The sequence below is a fragment of the Podarcis cretensis genome, assembly GCF_951804945.1.
Source record: "Podarcis cretensis genome assembly, chromosome: 4".
In the NCBI taxonomy this organism is placed as follows: domain Eukaryota; kingdom Metazoa; phylum Chordata; class Lepidosauria; order Squamata; family Lacertidae; genus Podarcis; species Podarcis cretensis.
In genome coordinates this window covers 70,875,426-70,893,997 of record NC_137173.1, presented here as the reverse complement: position 1 = coordinate 70,893,997, position 18,572 = coordinate 70,875,426, and the positions used below count along the sequence as shown (strand labels likewise).

The following is an 18,572-nucleotide window of genomic DNA, read 5'->3' as shown; positions in this document are numbered from 1 at the left end:
GTTCCTGACACTTCAGGTTTTTATTTTACACTCATGTTTAAATTTAGTCCTGCTTTTAAATGCCATTTTGATATGACACACTTAAAGCTATAAAATGGGAGCTGTACCAACATCAAACTCTCTTTGGCTTAAATAATATTTTGTTTAAATGGCACACTTTTCAGTTTTATAGTTACAAGCAGGGCATTTTTTCAGCTGGAACCTGCCAGAACTCCTCTCAGGTGGGCGCCATTGCCGTTGTAGGAGAACAAGGGAGGCGTCCATTTTGAGTTCCGGTGCCTCTTTTTCTAGAAAAATAGTACTGCTTACAAGTATATGTAGTTTACTAGTGAGAAGGCCATAAAGTGTTTCTTTTTGAGGTATGAGCTTTTAAAAATAATAGTATATAACAAGCAATTCCATAATTAAAGAATGCAAAATGAGTACATAGGTATGCAGAGAGGGCATTAATGGAACCTGGCAAGTCCCATATCCTGGCCTGCTGTTCTTCTGCTTTGCTATTTCTGCCTATTCACCTGCCCTCTACCAGTGAGAGAAAGAAACAGAGAGAGCAGTAGGATCCCCATGTATTTTCTTACTATGTGACATGGTGACAACTGAGCCCATTTGCAAAGAAATAAAGAGAAGGGGGAGCAGTAAGGAAGAGGAGGAGCCCAAGCACGGAGAAGGTGTACCAACAGCATCCTATGGTACCCTCCAGTTGGCATGGTAGAGGTATTCCATAAGTCTACAAATCTGCATTAACCCATAACCAGTGGGCCCAAAATCCATTTTTTCCAGGTACTTACTTCCATCCCTTGCAAGGCCTCCAAGTATTTATCATGAGGCATTTTAATCCAATTCACATTTTATCAAAAGGGAAATGGTCAAACTTTAAAGTTTGACCCTTAAGTTCAATTTAAGGTGGAATTCAGAATGTATCTGCAGATTTTGGACTTTTTGAGAAAAATTAACAGGATTTTTTTTTTTTTACCTGTTCTTATTTTATTTCTATTTGTATTGTTTTGTTCACCAGTCTGGTGTCCTTAGGAAGTATGCTAGATTGAAATGTAATATTAATAAGGATACCAATATGGCTCCTGGCAGATTATGCCTGAGGGAATGCAGGTCTCAACAGAAGAATTGTTGCTAATCTCTGTTGTAACGCCACCTTTATTTGGTTCAAGGAAGCCTGGCGCCAGTTTCAACAGGCCTGGCACTCACTAGGCATAAGCAGTATGAGGGAGAGTAACTACAGCTACTTGCTGCAACAGCTGAAGAAACAAACCTATGCTGCCAATTCTCTTACTGGTCTACTTGCTGAAATAGCAGCTTGAAGGCTCCTTTCCTCCATTCAGGCTTTGGGACGGTAATAATAGGAGCCATGTTGGACACCAGAATGGTACAATTCTCAGAACCCTTAACAAACACAGTTCTCGGGATTCTTTAAGGGAAGCAATGCACTTTAAATGTGCTTTAAAGGTATGGTGTAAATGTAAACAATTGCTAATGGAGGCCACTCCATTTCAAGCTTATTGATGCTTCTTTCCTTTCCTTAAAACAAGACATACATGAGAAAAGAGGATGGGGGGGGGTTACTCAGGTTCTTTTTATCTCAAAAACTGTGACACACACAGAGAGAGGAATATATTTAACCACCATGAAGAAGAATTATTCATATGTTAAACAAGGTTTCATGGCCATATGAATGTGTATGATGTTTTCTTTATTCAAGCTCAGAGTTTACTTTATTGTCCCCTCAATGAATAAAACTTAAGGTGTGTTGAGAAAGGAAGGTCTTGGTAAATTGTGTAGAAGGGAATGGCAATAAATTTTCAAAGGAGCTGTTTGCTGAAGTGCTTCAGTTAATAAAACAGGACTTTAACTGTTATTGTCAAATCTCCCTCCCACTTACAAGCCGGTGTGCCATTCTATTTTCAAGGTTACAGAAGAGGTAATCAGTTATGATCCCCACCAGGGTTTGGTGTAAGAAAAATAGCCATCTCTGATTTTCTAATCTAAAGGATATTAATAGGTGAGATTCTTTACCTGAAAGCTAGCTGTCAATCATTGCTGGTAGACTGAAAAAGCAAAAGCAGTGAATGATTTTAAATTCATTGGTATGAACCATTGATTAGATACCTGTTCTTGGAGTAAGAACTCTGTGTTGTAGTGGCATCCTTTATATTGCTTCTGGGGTTGTTATCTCCTGAAAATGGGTATTTGTAATAGAAGTGGTGACTTGTACCTGTCCTGTATTTATCGCTCTAATCCTATGTTCCCATTAGATGCCTGTTGCAAGAGATATAAGTTCTCCTTTGCTACTGTTTTTAATCAACCTGCCTTAGTTATTTGGTCCTACTACATGGGAAATGGGATTGCTGTCTTGCAATTTTAGCTTTGGGCTCTCAAGATCTCTGTTTGATTCATTACTATGTGGTAGATGACAAGAGTTAAGCATTTCCATTCCCAGTCACAACTTCTTGCATGGGAAGGAAGATGGCAGGAACATCGCTGTCTGGATAATGTGTATAAAATGATTTTTTTGTACAAGGCAAATTATGCAATATGTAATTGTTTGTGTATTGTGTTTATTATGATTTATAGTGCAATCTGACACAGGTCTACTCAGAAACAGGTTTCACTAAGCCTTATGGGTATAGGATTCGAATCTTTATCAATTAATAAAATGTACTTATTTTTAAAATGTATGCCCTGCATCTCAAGGCAAGAAACCCTTCCACTGGTGGCTAGTGTGAGAAATTCAGGTCTTGATCCTTGGTGTGAGTGAGGGGATATGTTACGAATCATTGTTCTCACTCCTGACACTTTAGAGGACATGGTTTTACAATGAGAAAGCCATTTATTTTGCTGCACGGAACTTGTTGTTTTGGATTCCTTTGGGAGGAAAGGTTGGATATAAATTAATAAATAAATGGGAGTCAAGTCACAGAGAAATGACCTCAAACATATATGAATGGTGGAACCAGAATGACCCAAGAAGTTTGCTCTAGAGGAGGTGACAAAGAGAAAAACTCCAAAAGCTGTTTTTTATTTGTATAAGGGTGGCAATGGTTTTTATGTATGCCTTGCATTGCAATTCACTGCATATTATATTCTCTCCTCTCTCTTTTTCTGTTTCAGGAACACCAATGCACCATTTCTTCTTTTTGTGGCTTACACTCAGGTCCATACAGCTCTTTATGCATCCCAAGCTTTCAGAGGAAAAAGCAAACACGGATTATATGGAGATGCCCTGGAAGAAATGGACTGGAGTGTAGGTATGTTATGTGGTTTTACATCACCCAAGTTAATTGCCTTTTAGAAATATATGTAGCTTTTTTATTTATTTATCTGAAAGCATTGCTAAACTGCTTAATATGTCAGAATTCTCCAAGCAGTATTTATTTCACAACATATATACAGCCCTTGGTTGTAGTAAAACATCAGAGTGCTTTTACGAAAAGAGTAAAACAATAAAATTATCAGTAAAAAGCAGTTAAAACAAGTATTCAGAATATTAGAAAAATAAATAAAATCAATAATAAACTAAAAACCAGATAGAAACACAGGACAGCTTCTGAACTTGTCTGAACAGGCTCGCTTGAACAAAAATCTTAAGCAGGTACAGAAAAGGCCCCTGCCTGATGTCAATAGGCAGGAAGTTCCAAAGTTCCTGTCCTGCACACTAAAAGGTCTATTTGTTACAGCCTTCCCAACTTTATCCTTTTTCACACATACAAATGAAGCACCGGCAGCCAGCTGGTAGAGACTGCACAGGTCTCTGCTGGCACTTGCAGCATATAAACCTACTGTCAGCCTTGGTTCCCTTTTGAAATCAATGGCAGCTAAGTGTGCTTCTCCTTCTGCTAGACTGTATCCATTAGTTTATGCTAGTTATTATTTTGCATTCTAACATACAAAGTGGTGACTTTTCACAAAGATGGCATAAGACAAACAAGAAAGAGCAAGAAATTGCTCAGGGCACCAAGTCTCGCAATGCCCAGGCTTCCGAGGAGTGCTAATCTACCCGTTTCTGCAAAGGGTCCTGATTTATTTGTCAGCGTATTGGAACGACTCTCCATTTCTAGAGGTAATCATCTGTGAAAACAAGTTCGTGCTTGAAACAATCAAGCTGAAGAGCAGCAACACTAAAAGATAATATTCACCTTTCATTCCTCCCACCCGTTCACCTCCAACTCATTTCTGGTTCAATAAAGCAAAGTACAAAATTATTTTCAGTAAACAATGCCATATTTATTAAATTACCGCAAACTGACTTTCACCTCTGCAGTAGATGCCTGCTTTATAAGGAACATTGAAACCGCACGCTCTGATTGCGAGTGTACAGAGTTCAACCTCATTCACATTTCTAGTCCAAATTTAGCACCAAACGTCCGCTTATGAATTGCAAGAGTGATACAAGGCTACAGTGATGGGTCCCACCCCCCCAAGAATGTAGTTTTCTCATGGCAACTAGTATTAATATAGGAATGTAGGAAGACACGGGAGCATAGGAGATGACGAGGATTGATGCTCTACCCAAAATTACTGTGTAATCTTTATTGAAACACAGGAGATTGTGGTCTACCACTCAGAATTCAGTAATTTTACCAATTTTACCAATAGTTTCTCCAGGATTTAGTTGGCTAGTACCGTAAATCTTCTCCTCATATGTTTATGGTGATCATTCTCTTTTAGTCAGGAAAGCAGTGGCACTTATTATCCAGTTTTTCAAGTAAACCCATAACTATACTGCAAGGTTTTGAATACAGGGACCTGTGTGCAGTCTTTCATTTCATTGTAAAATCAAGTTACAGTTTTTGCATAGAAATTGTAATGATACCAGTTCATTGTGGAAATATATCACTCACGAACATTCAGGCTTACTGATTTTTATTTTTATTTTGAAATTCCTCTGTAGCATGTGTGATAGTAAAAAATGTATACTGGGCAGATTTGATAACATCACTGAGTACTGTGGTAGCAATTAATCTTGAACAAATCCAACAAATAGTTGTATTGTTCAGAAAACAATGGGAGGCACTTTTTTGTTTGCATAGTCATTTATCAAATCAAGAGACACGCTCAGACTTTTTGATACAATTGAAAACAGCCAGTGAGTGATGAGATGACCAATAAATTGGAAGGGAATAAACCAACATATCCAAAGCTATGATGGATGTTCCCACTCCCTGACTGTTAAGGCATTTATGAATTGCTATTTGAAATAGTTTGAAAAGTGAGGCTACAGTCATCAAACAATGACTCTTGTAAGCAGTGCCGGATTTACGTATAAGCTAAACAAGCTGTAGCTTAGGGCCCCACTCTCTTGCCCCCCCCCCCGCAAAAAAAATCAAAGTAAAAAAAAACCTGGATGTACATTTCCAAAATAAGATAAAAAAACAAATAAAATAAAACCTACATACAGCAACAGTGTTTTGTGTTGTGTTGGCTCCTATGATGTAAGTAATGCCCCCACTGCTTGCCTGCTCTCTAAAATATCAGTGGTTTGCTCATTTCTATATATAAGGTGCCTACATTCTGCATGTGCAAATGGCTATATATATTAGGTCCATAAATTACCATATTTCATATATTCAACACAAAAAACAGCAACAATTTGTTGTTGACCAAGGACAGCTGGACATATAAAGGGCCCCATTACCTTCAGTATGGGATGCGGGTGGCGCTGTGAGCTAAACCACAGAGCCTAGGACTTTCCGATTAGAAGGTCGGCGGTTCGAAACCCCACAACGGGGTGAGCTCCCATTGCTCGATCCCTGCTTCTGCCAACCTAGCAGTTCAAAAGCACGTCAAAGTGCAAGTAGATAAATAGGTACCGCTCTGGCGGGAAGGTAAACGGTATTTCTGTGCACTGCTCTGGTTCGTCAGAAGCGGCTTAGTCATGCTGGCCACATGACCCAGAAGCTGTATGCCGGCTCCTTCGGCCAATAAAACAAGATGAGCGCTGCAACCCCAGAGTTTGCCACGACTGGACCTAATGGTCAGGGGTCACTTTACCTTTACCTTACCTTCAGTAGCTTAGGGCCTCATCAAACCTAAATCTGGCCCTGCTTGTAAGACTGCTGAAGAGCAAGTAACTTGAATATAACTATTGCTCAATACCGTCATTCATCATTGCATTAATATTTGGTTAAAACCTTCATTGATTGTAGATCTGTTTCTTTAAAAACCCACATTTCTATGGGTAGAAATGAGCGTACTTGTGTACTATGTAGCAGCACTCATGACATTGTTCTGCTGGTATACATTTTCCCTCCTTTTCATTCCCTGAGAGAAACTAGAGGATTAAGCAGTCTCTGATGGTGATAATCTATTCTAAAAATGCTAAAGTCTGTGACAGCCCCAGTGGTATCCATTCCAAAGCTGTCAGCTTGAACGCCTTTGCTCAAGCATGCTCAGTTTTTCCCAAAGAATAGCAATGGCCAAATTCAAGTGAGTGCAATCTGTAAATGTTGTGAATGCTGATTTTTGTACTGGGGTCAGAAGCAGTGCACAGCTACAGGTCCGATGTACCATCAACCACCTAAAACAGTAAAGCACGTACAATCCGTTGTGAAGGCCAGCTGTCCACCTGATATGTAATCTGCAAGTCATAGACAGATAGGCTTGCAGATATGACAGTGTTACAGGTGTTTCTACTGTTTCAATGGCAGTTACACCTCTGGGTTGTGCAATATGGTATTGGTCCTCTGAATATTTGTGGCCTGTTGTTTTATTTAAAGCATTTGAACCTTTACACCATAAGATATTTGACAGTTACATTTTTTAAATGATTTTTTCCAAACAACAACACCCACATACATTTAAAGAATTATAGGGATCATACAGTCATGAGATAGTCCTTTCCACAGCATCAACTTAACAGTGAACATAAACAATGGTTCCACATACAGAAAGAGTGAATTGGAGGAATCCCTTTCATGGGAAACAAAAGCTATTCTTGTAGACCATTAAGGACTTTATTCATCATGCATCCAAGTCAGCAGAAAAGGATAAACTTTGGACAGCCAATGATATCTTAGTTCTGAACGTCAGAAACTTGAAGTTAGAATTTGCCTGTCAACTAGTTTGATATACAAGGCTATTTTTTCCTGACAGGTTGCATCAGTGATAATGTCCTAACAAATATATTCATACATTTGCTTTTAAAAGTTGGAGGTTTTTTTTAAGGACATGTAAAGGGAATCAAAGCAAGCTATTATGATACTGCCAAAAACATCAAAGCTGTTTTGTAAGAACCGGAGCTTGGGGGTGGAGGAATGTATTTAAGATTCTTTCTTGACACAGCTTTGCTTTTGTTAATTGAGTTAATCTGTAAACAGTGGACAAACTGAATCTTCACTTTGCTGCATCAATAATGTAAAAGTATGGGTCTTTTTTTAAAAAAAAATACAGAACCTTTGCAGTCCTGTGCACGCTTCCAGAACCTGATGCCTCTTTGGACTGTACTGAATGGTTCAGTGAGCATTTCCTGGAAAAACATTATGTGCTTCATGAGGGTGGGGAGGATGTGTTCTGAAAACTCATTGCTCTTACATTTCTCCCCAGCATTATTTTCAGATGTTCATAGCTCAAATTTCAGCAGTGCCCTGTGCAACAGTCAAATTTGGTGCCCACCCCCACCTTCCCTTCTACATCATAATTGTGGCACCCGTGAGACTCTGTACTCGGCAGGTTTTGTTGTTTAATCATTTAGTCATGTCCGACTCTTCATGACCCCATGGACCAGAGCATGCCAGGCACTCCTGTCTTCCACTGCCTCCCGCAGTTTGGTCAAACTCATGTTCGTAGCTTCAAGAACACTGTCCAATCATCTTGGCCTCTGTCATCCCCTTCTCCTTGTGTCCTCCATCTTTCCCAACATCAGGGTCTTTTCCAGGGAGTCTTCTCTTCTCATGAGGTGGCCAAAGTATTGGAGCCTCAGCTTCACGATCTGTCCTTCCAGTGAGCACTCAGGGCTGATTTCCTTCAGAATGGCTCCCCTTTATCACATACACAGCCCCACAAGACAATGATAATAACCCACCAACAGCATACAAATCAATATGGCTAACCTGATCCAAAACACCCACCCACCCACCCCACTCACACACGAAAAAAAGATCACAACAGCCAATCACAAACAAACAACCACACCCTAGGCCAACCCCAACCTCTCTCACCACCAAAGAAATACAAATGAACAGCAGAGAACCTGCACGAGCAACGCTGACACCAAATCCTACATACATTAAGCAAACTAGAAACATCGCCACCCGACCCCACCCCTGCCCATCTTCCCCCCCTTCCCCCCCCAATGCCTCAACAAATGAAACTGTTTTGTAAAAATGTTACATGGAAAAAATACGAGAGACATTACACATACTTCTGTAAAACAAGTAATTTTAAAATAAATAAATAAATAAAGAATGGAGAGGTTTGATCTTCTTGCAGTCCATGGGACTCTCAAGAGTCTCCTCCAGCACCATAATTCAAAAGCATCAATTCTTCAGCGATCAGCCTTCTTTATGGTCCAGCTCACACTTCCATACATCACTGCTGGGAAAACCATAGCTTTTACTATACAGACCTTTGTTAGCAAGGTGATGTCTCTGCTTTTTAAGATGCTGTCTAGGTTTGTCATTGCTTTTCTCCCAAGAAGCAGGCGTCTTTTAATTTTGTGGCTGCTGTCTCCATCTGCAGTGATCATGGAGTCCAAGAAAGTAAAATCTCTCACTGCCTCCATTTCTAAATCTGATTCTGTTAGCATGAATTGGAAGTACATATATGTTGAACTAGGAAAACAATAATACGTGTATTGGACGAATTTTTGCAAATATTGGTTTTTGCTGATTTCTGTAGAATTAATTGTTGCCATCTCTGGAAAATTAGATTCCGATTGCTCCATTCCCATTGCTGAGGATTTTTACTCAGAAAAGCTCTTTCCCCTTTCAGTCAGCACACAAGGATTCTTCAGATTGTGGAGAACACATATGTGTTCTATGGTACATCCTGTAGGCTACTCATTGCCCATCTGAGGAAATTGTGCCCTGTACAGAGAACCAACTTTAGTAATCAATCTGTTCATGCATAGATGTTTATTGGGGAAAAGAGTAAGATGTATTTGAACTATATGCCTTAAAGCAAAATGATCAGATCACATAAAACTAATATAATACCAGTGATTTGGGATGACTTTTCCCATCTCAAATCTGGCTGTCTTGTAAAATGCACAGCATTCCTTTAAGAGAGCTTTGAAATGCATGAGGCATGAGTGGTGCATATTTGGCTTCGAGGTACAGCAATAAAGTCAGCGGTGTGACAACCAAGTAATGTGACCTTCCAAAAAATATGTCCAAGATTGTGCAAGGTCTATTTCTGTCAAGGATTGGCGAGGAAGATAAAGCAATACACGAGCAGCTTTTTGTGGATAGTTTGCAAGAAGCAACACACATATAGCTGCCAAATCCCTTGTCATTAGAGGATGAAAGTATGCTACTTAGCTCTATGGAGAAGTATGTGCTTTGCATACAGAAGGTCACAGGTTCAAATCTCCAGCATCACTATTTCAAAAGATATTTTGTGGGAGGGCTGGGGCAGAACTTGATCAGCCGGTGCTGTCAGTCAGAGTTGATGTTTCAGACAGAGTTTAGCAGCTTCACATATGTTTGAAAGGGGGGGGGGGATAGAAAACTGAGATCAGAGGAGCAGAGGTGTAGAGGTGTAGAGGATTCCGTGGTCCTGAATGGGGTAACTGTGCCCCTGAAGAACCAGGTGCACAGCCTGGGAGTCATTTAGGACTCACAACTGTCTATGGAAGTGCAGGTCAATTCTGTGTCCAGGGCAGTTTTTTACCAGCTCCATCTGGTACACAGGCTGAGACCCTATCTGCCTGTGGACTGCCTCGCCAGAGTGGTGAATGCTCTGGTTATCTCTTGCTTGGACTACTGCAATGTGCTCTACATGGGGCTACCTTTGAAGGTGACCCAGAGTGGCTGGGGAAGCCCAGCCAGATGGGTAGGGTATAAATAATAAATTATTATTATTATTATTACAACTAATCCAGAATGCGGCAGCTAGACTGGTGACTGGGAGTGGCCGCCGAGACCACATAACACCGGTCTTGAAAGACATACATTGGTTCCCAGTATGTTTCTGAGCACAATTCAAAGTGTTGGTGCTGACCTTTAAAGCCCCAAACAGCCTCGTTCCAGTATATCTGAAGGAGCGTCTCCACCCCCCATCGTTCCACCCGGACACTGAGGTCCAGCGCCGAGGGCCTTCTGGCGGTTCTCTCACTGCAAGAAGCCAAATTACAGGGAACCAGGCAGAGGGCCTTCTTGGTAGAGGCACCCGCCCTGTGGAACGCCGTCCCACCAGATGTCAAAGAGAACAACAGCTACCAGACTTTTAGAAGACATCTGAAGGCAGCCCTGTTTAGGGAAGCTTTTAATGTTTGATGCATTGCTGTATTTTAATATTTTGTTGGAAGCCGCCCAGAGTGGCTGGGGAAGCCCAGCCAGATGGGCAGGGTATAAATAATATGTTGTTGTTGTTGGTTCGCTGCTACTTCAGCAATGGCAGCATCTTTCTGTTATTTTTCCGCACAATCCTGATGTTGTCACCTGCCAACACACATACTAACCCAACATCCACATAGCAGTAGCTGCCATGCTCCCCTAAGGTGAGTTATGTTGTCCTGAAAGATCTCCTGGGAGCAATCTGGAGCAGTTGGAGTATGCAAAGTGACTCTTGGTATACGGATAAATGTGGTACAACGAGCATCTCCCTATTTCTATCTGGAAAATATGTGGAAGGCATGCTTCTGCCTACCTAGACTTCTGCTGTCTTCTTTATGAAGTCCATTTCTTTCCTACTCCTTCTTCCCTAGATCATATTGGCTGCCCTCTGTGATGGTAGAGAAGCTTGGCCAATATCTGCTGGAGTGTCACCATCACTACTACAACCAAATCCTTTAGCACATATGTTGGAGTGCTTTGGCAGATAAGAAACTGAATGCAGCTAAATCTATTGCTGCTTCTTGCTGCTTCCTAAATCCAAATGTCAACCAGAAAGACAGAGAGCAAAGTTTACCTTCAGCAATGTGAGACTCCCGAGAGGGGAATTCATAATTAGGCTCCGTTTTCTTCTTCTTCTTAACAATGTCTGCAAAGAGATTCATTCACAGCTTGCATTGTATACAGATGGCAAGTACAGAACAAGCTTCAAGTGTCTTAACAGCATTAAGATATACAAAGCTAATAGGGCAGTGTAGTGCAAGGCAGAGATGCAACAGTGCCGGCACCTTTGTGAACAAAAGGGCAAATTACGGGAGGGAAACACAAAAGCTGGCCACAGTTTCTTCACCAGAGTTACACATTGATGGTAACGAAAGTGATAAGGAGAAATAGGGAGGTGGGATGTAAACTAGCAGCAAGATTCCATAAATTGTATAAATATTGGATAAGTTGTTTGCATATTCAAAACAGAATCTTATTTCTAGATATACACACAACAACTATGCATTACACAGCGATTGCAACAATAAATATTCAACCTGCTTCCCCATCTCTGTATTATCTTGTAATACTGTGGGTATCCTCATCGGTGAACATCCCCTGTGGGTGTTTTCTGTTGCATATTGATAGTCAGCTTGGGTGCCACTGTGTATTAGGCCACATATAAGACCACATATTAGACTATGGAGGTCTGCTCAGTGCATGCTGCTTGCTTTGAGATAAATAAGGATCGTAATAGATGACCTCCTAAATAAATAACTGTGACGTGCACAGGATGCCTTAATTATGTCAGTAGGCTCAGTGTTGTTGTGACTTAACAAGAAATTAATGTAAGATCTTCTTGAATTCACCTTTCTCACCATAACCAGGTATGATAGAGTTGTAGTCCACCTGGAAGCTAATAGGTTCCCCATCCCGGCTCAAATACGCAAGGAGCTATGACACATTCATGAAAACACAGGAACAGCCAGCACTTTCTCCATTGATTTTTATACAGAATTATACAGGCTGGAGGCAGAGGAAGCTTTGCTAAACTGATTTCTTCTGTTTATCAGTGATTTGCATGTAAAGATGCTGACATTTATGATTTAGAAACCTGAAAAGCAACCACCGAAGAAAGGGTTGTATCTTCCAGAGGTTTGTGTTGTAGTTGGGGTTTCTGTTCCTTGACAGGTTCTAATCATGGAAGAAATGGACAACCTAAGCTGGGAAGGTCATGTCTTTGGGGGCAAATCTTAAGAACAACTAATTTTGACTTATGTGTAGGGGAGCCTTTATGTGCCTTCTCAAGAGGACAGTGAGGGGAAGAGTGGTGTAAACTTTGGCCTGCTAAAACACTGCCAGTTTACAAGAAATTGTGCTGAATCACAGAACTGTGGAGTTGGAAGGGACCCCAAGGGTCAAGTAGATCATACATGACAGATGGCCATCCATCCTCAGCTTAAAAACCATAAAAATCTCCAAGGAAGGAGAGTCCACCACCTCTCACAGTTCCACTTTCCAACATCTCTTACTGTCAGAAAGTTCCTCCTGATGTTTAGTCGGAATCTCCTTTCTTGTCACTTGAAGCCATTGGTCCAGTTGCAGAAAAGGAGATCCATGATACTGGTTCTGCTATTGGAGCCAGTGTCTCCCTTGAGAAAAGTCTCAGTGAGCTGCCTCTGTGTTGCAATTATCCTGCCGTCTTCCAATCTCATAAGGAGATTGCCATACTCAAGGGCATTTCTTCACTGTACTTTCCTTTCAAAAGCACTGTCCATCTTCCCCCCTGTAATTCCTCTTGATTCTTCAAGAGATACTTCAGAGTAGATGAAACCGCAAAGCTTTCCACTGGAGGGGATCAGTACTAGAGCTTATGTGCATCAAATAGCATTGAAGAAGAAATAATTTTAGTATGTGCTTCTCATCAACTTCCAGTGCTATGGTGCATTGTAAAACCTTACTGGCCATAATTCCAAGCTCTGGTATTTTAACTTTGCTTGGTATATCTTTCCTCCTTCCATATGCACAGGACTGAACTCATCTGTATATATCAGGGATGAGGAACATGCCTTCCAGATGTTGTTGGACTCCAGGACTCCACAACAGCTCCAGTGGTCAGGGATGCTAGAAGTTTCATTCCTACAACATCTTGGGGGCCAGAGGTTCCTCATCTTTGGCACATATTCATCTTTCCTCTCTACTTCAAGTGCATACATCTGAATATGTTAAGTTTTTGTTTACAGCAGCTGATGCCTCAACACATTTTTAGCTAGAAAGTTCTTGCATGAAAATCAAGTATTTAAGCATCAGTAGTTCTTCTGTATCAGTGCTGGGCTTAAGGAATTTTGCCTTTCTTATTCTTAGCATGCAGATAGAGGTGCCATTTAGAAAGGTAGCCTTTCCTCCCCTTCCCCATCCTGTCTCTGTGTCATAGTCTTAGGTCTGTGGGTAGTTATTTTCCAGGAACGCCCCAATCTCTAGGCAGTTCCACAAAGTGCATAATGATAGTAAGGATTTAAATGGGCCAACAGAATAGCTCAATTGGTCAGAACATGGTGCTGATAATGTCAAGGTTGCAGGTTCGATCCCCATATGTGGAAGCTGCATTTTCCTGCGCTACAGGAGGTTGGACTAGATGATCCTCAGGATCTCTTTCAACTCTGTTGTTCATTGATTTGACACACAAAGAATCCTAAATGCAGGTAGGTAGTTGTGTTGGTCTGCCATAGTCAAAACAAAATAAAAAATACCTTCCAGTAGCACCTTAGAGACCAATTAAGTTTGTTATTGGTATGAGCTTTTGTGTGCATGCACACTTCTTCAGATACCATGGACTTCCATTTCATGCAGCTCGATGTGGTGCCTTCCATCGTTCTAGTCCTAAATGCAGGTAGGTGGTTGTGTTGGTCTGCCATAGTCGAAACAAAATAAAAAAATTCCTTCCAGTAGCACCTTAGAAACCAAAGCTCATACCAATAACAAACTTAGTTGGTCTCTAAGGTGCTACTGGAAGGAATCCTAAATGCATTAATCATTTTGCCCACAAAGAAAACTGTGCACTTTGCACTTAAGCACTGTGTTAAGAAGACTAATGTAGTTATTGTTCAATTGTTGTTTTAAAACTATTTTATTGTAATAGTTTTAGAGCAGGGCTTTCGTAGCATTATATCAGAATCTGGACAAACTATGGTTACTCTTACCTATGGTTGAAGGAAGCCAACTTTAAACTACGGTTTATATGAAGCTAGCTTGTATCAATAGAATCTATTTTAAACTAGTCATAGTTTAGCACTATGTACAAACCCTAAGCTAATGTGAACTGAAGATTGCAGCAAAACATTCTGAGCTCCCACTTAGAGCTGCACCAGAGGTGGAGAGAGTAGGTGTGAGTGCAAGAATCTGAAGCTCACTCACAATCCATTAAGGTTAGATCATAGTTTATCATTATCTCAGAATGAGGCCATAGAGTAACTTGGCCTATGGGCACCTTTCTAAATTGCACCCGCTCTACCTTTGTGCCAACATCTTTGATATAGATTGTTGTGAGAAGGGCCAGTGGTTAGATGATCTGGGCTTGCAGCAGAATGTCGGACTCTGTGGTGTTTTCTTCCTCCAGTCCAATCTTTGAATGTATCTATTTTTCTAGGTGTATTTTTGAGTGTATTACATTTTGTCCTTGGATAATAATGTAAAAGTGAAACATTCTCCAAGCCATCCCAGAGGCCTCTTTAGGTTCTATTATGTCACAGTTCTTCACTCTAAAAATTAATGAAATTCAGGCACAAAGAGACTTTTCATGAAACAGCACCTGCAGGTCTGCCACCTCGTCATAATTTAAGCAAATGTGAAGTAGGGTTTAAAGAGACTGCAGGAATGATATTTTCTCCTTCAGCGTTTTGAGAAGGGATGTAAGTGGACTTTAACGCTTACTTCTATTACTGACATCAAAGTCAAACTTTTAAATAACCAACCCACTCCACTAATATATCTACTAATTAATAGAACCATAATTTAGTAGAATGTGCTCCAGTTTGAGATATTTAAATCATGGGCTAACTACTCAAAGGAAAATCTCAACGTCACAACTTGTTTACTCAGTGTCCTTCATGATGTGTGCCTTGCTCACATAGGGTGTGTGTGTGAGGAGGGGGAGAGAGATTTGCAACTTTTTTGTTTGCAGAATTTTTGCTGAAGAATAAGTGCTATTCACTGATGGAATAACACAACTGCCACATCTAACACTTATTCCTTCAAATTTGCATTTGGTCTTATCTATATTCATTTTAAGTTTTATACTTTAGAACGTAGATAGCATTTGTAACTAAAAAAGTGTTAATCTAATAAAAACAAGGGAGGAAAAACAAGATGAAATACAAGAAAAGACAGGGGCGAGCATTTTATGTCAGTATCATATATATTCATAAATATATCCTTGATGGTCCCCACCACCACTGCCACCATAAAATGGAAAGATGTAAAGCTGTCATTGAACAGCTCTCATTGGACAATTTGTTATACTGCACCACAATCCTGAATTTGCATGAAGTCAGGGTAGAATAAGGGAGCAAAAGAGAAGGCAGACTGCACAACACTAGTGGTCATGGTATGGGAGTGAGGAGGGAGAAACATAGAGGGGAAAGTGCTGGTTTAAAACAATGGCAGAAGTTTGATTAAAACAGGTGGAGGAAATTGAAAAGAAAGTGGCAGCTTTAAACATCAATAGACGTTTGACTAAAGCAGGGATTGGGGAAATTGAGCAGAAATAAGTGGCAATTTTAAACAATGACAGAGGTTTGAGCAGAGTGAACAGGGGAAGACACTGAGTGGGAAGAGGCTTGAGAACAGCAATATGAAAGTTATGAAAGGCTCTGCTACATGAGCTTTTTGGTTTTAGCTTCTGTGTTGAACCCATTTCTGCTATTTTTCCTTGCTGAAACTGGTTTTTTGTGTGTGTTTTGTTGGGCTATCTGCCTTCTACCCTACTAGTTTCAACAAACACCAGCTGCCGCTGGCCATAGCTTTTCCCATATGTTTTTCCCCATGCACGATAGCCTCTTTTCTCTCCCTTGTTGGGCAAAACTATAGTCCTCTTTATTTCAGCAGGTGGAAGTGAAGTACCAGGCTTTGGAGAGAAAGTTCTGGGTTGTACCCGCTTCAAACCTATTTTGACATCTTCATAGTGACAGGAAGAGTATGTGACTGTACTTTTTCAGGAAGCAATGCCTTTGTGATTTGAAATGTGAGAATTTCTCTTAGACTGCAAACAATCCACGCCCACTCCCCCGGGGGCAAGCCCAACTGAAGTCAGTGGGAATTACTTCTTAGTAACCTGTATAGGTTATTATACAACGATTGTGCTATCACTGACAGAGAGCTTCCTTAACTATTTATTCTTGAGAAAGAGCCATATGAACAAAATACATTAAAATCTACACAATTGTAAATGTTGTAAAATGACTTTATTTTTATTTTTAAGTGAACATAAAACATTTACAATAGGACTATGAATATTGTTACTGGTATTGTGTCACAGCCATGTAAGTAAGAGTTGTAAAAGCACTTAAAGGGCATTCCTTGTGTGTGTGTGTGTGTGTGTGTGTGTGTAATGCATTTATCATACTGGCTCATGTATTACATTTCTATAATGTTGCTCATTCCACCTGTCACCTCTCAATACTTCTGAGCTCATTGTATATAGTATGATCATAAAAACACCCATTAGATTTATTTTCACTTAAAAGACGCAGACATTGCCTTATTTGTCCTTCATTCATCCATCCCAGTCTTCACAAAGGAAATAGAGAGGCAAGTTCTATCTTATTTTCATGACACCTATTTCTGAGGAGCAACAAAATGTGCAGTTTTGAATGTCGTCACATGTCAAATACAGATGAGAAATGATTGCTTCTAAAAATAACTTGTCATTTTATCAGGTTTTGTTTTTTTATTCTTCACTCTACTGCATCATAACCAGTTCACTTGCTTCTTTCTTGTGTTACTGGGGCCATTGGTAAAACAAATATAGAAGCCAATAAATTCCCCTTTGATTGTTTTTCATGAAATACTGAGGTCCGGAACAGGTCATACTTCACCAATATATTCTTTCCGCATCTGTAACATATCTAGAATGTAGAGATGTGGAAAAAATTTGTGTCAGTTTGTACCTCAGGGTAAATCTGCCTAATTCACACTTTCTGAAAAAATAGTCCTCATGAATATTCACCAGCATTTTAGCACAAAATTGTGCTAAAATGCTGATGAATGTTCATAAGGACTTAGAAAAGAATAAGATATGCAAATGTGGAGAACTGAATTTAAGATTCGAAGAATGAGAACAAAGAGAAACCAAAATTGACAGTTTCTCCCATCCCTACTAGTATGTTATGGCCAAGCCAATACAGTGGTACCTCAGGTTACATACGCTTCAGGTTACATACGCTTCAGGTTACAGACTCCGCTGACCCAGAAATATTGCTTCAGGTTAAGAACTTTGCTTCAGGATGAGAACAGAAATTGTGCTCTGGCGGTGCGGCAGCAGCAGGAGGTTCCATTAGCTAAAGTGGTGCTTCAGATTAAGAACAGTTTCAGGTTAAGTACGGACCTCCAGAACAAATTAAGTACTTAACCCGAGGTACCACTGTATTGGCAACAGCATCACTGCTAAGGAGATGTAATGATCTCCATTCAGGGAAGGAATTTCATCCTACACCTTTTTGTCAGCACCTGGATTATTATTTGTTATTTATTGTATTTATTTGTCGCCTTTTCCACAAAGTAACCCAAAGTGACTTACACAATAGTATAAACATTAAAACCAATTGTAAGAAACCAGAGCAGAATAAAAACCTAAATAAATAGGTAAATTCCATACATATAAACGACAGGTCTAATGCATACAAGCCTGAATTTGACTGAACACTAATGGGAGCAAGATACACTTCCAGACATCAAATCTGCCTGATCAATTACAGAGAGATCCATCTAGCTCTTGTGGATCCATATCAACCAGCTACAGAGTGTTTCTCTTTTCGCGTTAAAATAGATATATATGAAAAAGCTGATGTGGAAAGTGTTGCTTATTGCTCATCTATGGAGTACTTGGTTTTTGTTTGCTTGTTTTTTTAAAAATAAAATCTATGGTAAGATAAGTGTTACCGGTCTCCACCGGAGATGCATAGTTCCACAAAACAAGGAAATAGGTGAATTGAGAGAAATGTAACAAGTCTATGTGACAAGGAACTGCCTGGCAGAATAAAAAGCGAAATAGCTATTAGGTCTGCATTCTTCTGTGAGGAAGAACGCTGGGCTCTGAAGTTGGTTGGGAACTGGCTTGAAATGGAGTGCAAATGGAAATGTCATCATGAATCCTGAGAAGTCTGAAGATGCACTATGTTTAAGTTGAAACAATTAATAGAATTGTGAATGTAGCGGTGAATGCATAAAAAAAAAGGGAAGGATCTTGTTTGGGCATGCAAAAAGATACACACACAATGAAATACTATATAAAGTTGTACTTTGGAAGTCGAACAGCCTAGTTCTCGAACGATTTGGCTCCTGAACAATCAAATCCTGGAAGTGACTGTTCAG

The 18,572-nt window shown here is 40.1% G+C and overlaps 1 protein-coding gene across 5 annotated transcripts in view; it reads left to right on the top strand.

Moving 5' to 3' along the window:
- The window catches only part of STS (steroid sulfatase), an 84,109-nt gene that overhangs the window by 22,324 nt on the left and 43,213 nt on the right, over positions 1–18,572 (top strand). For all 5 annotated transcript variants that reach the window (XR_013837859.1, XM_079972754.1, XM_079972753.1 and 2 more), the window contains exon 6: positions 3,124–3,260. Coding sequence is in view for 4 of the 5 variants with exons in the window: in XM_079972754.1 (XP_079828880.1) it covers positions 3,124–3,260 (137 nt within the window). In the remaining variant the exon portion in view is untranslated. The remainder of the gene's footprint in view (positions 1–3,123; positions 3,261–18,572) is intronic.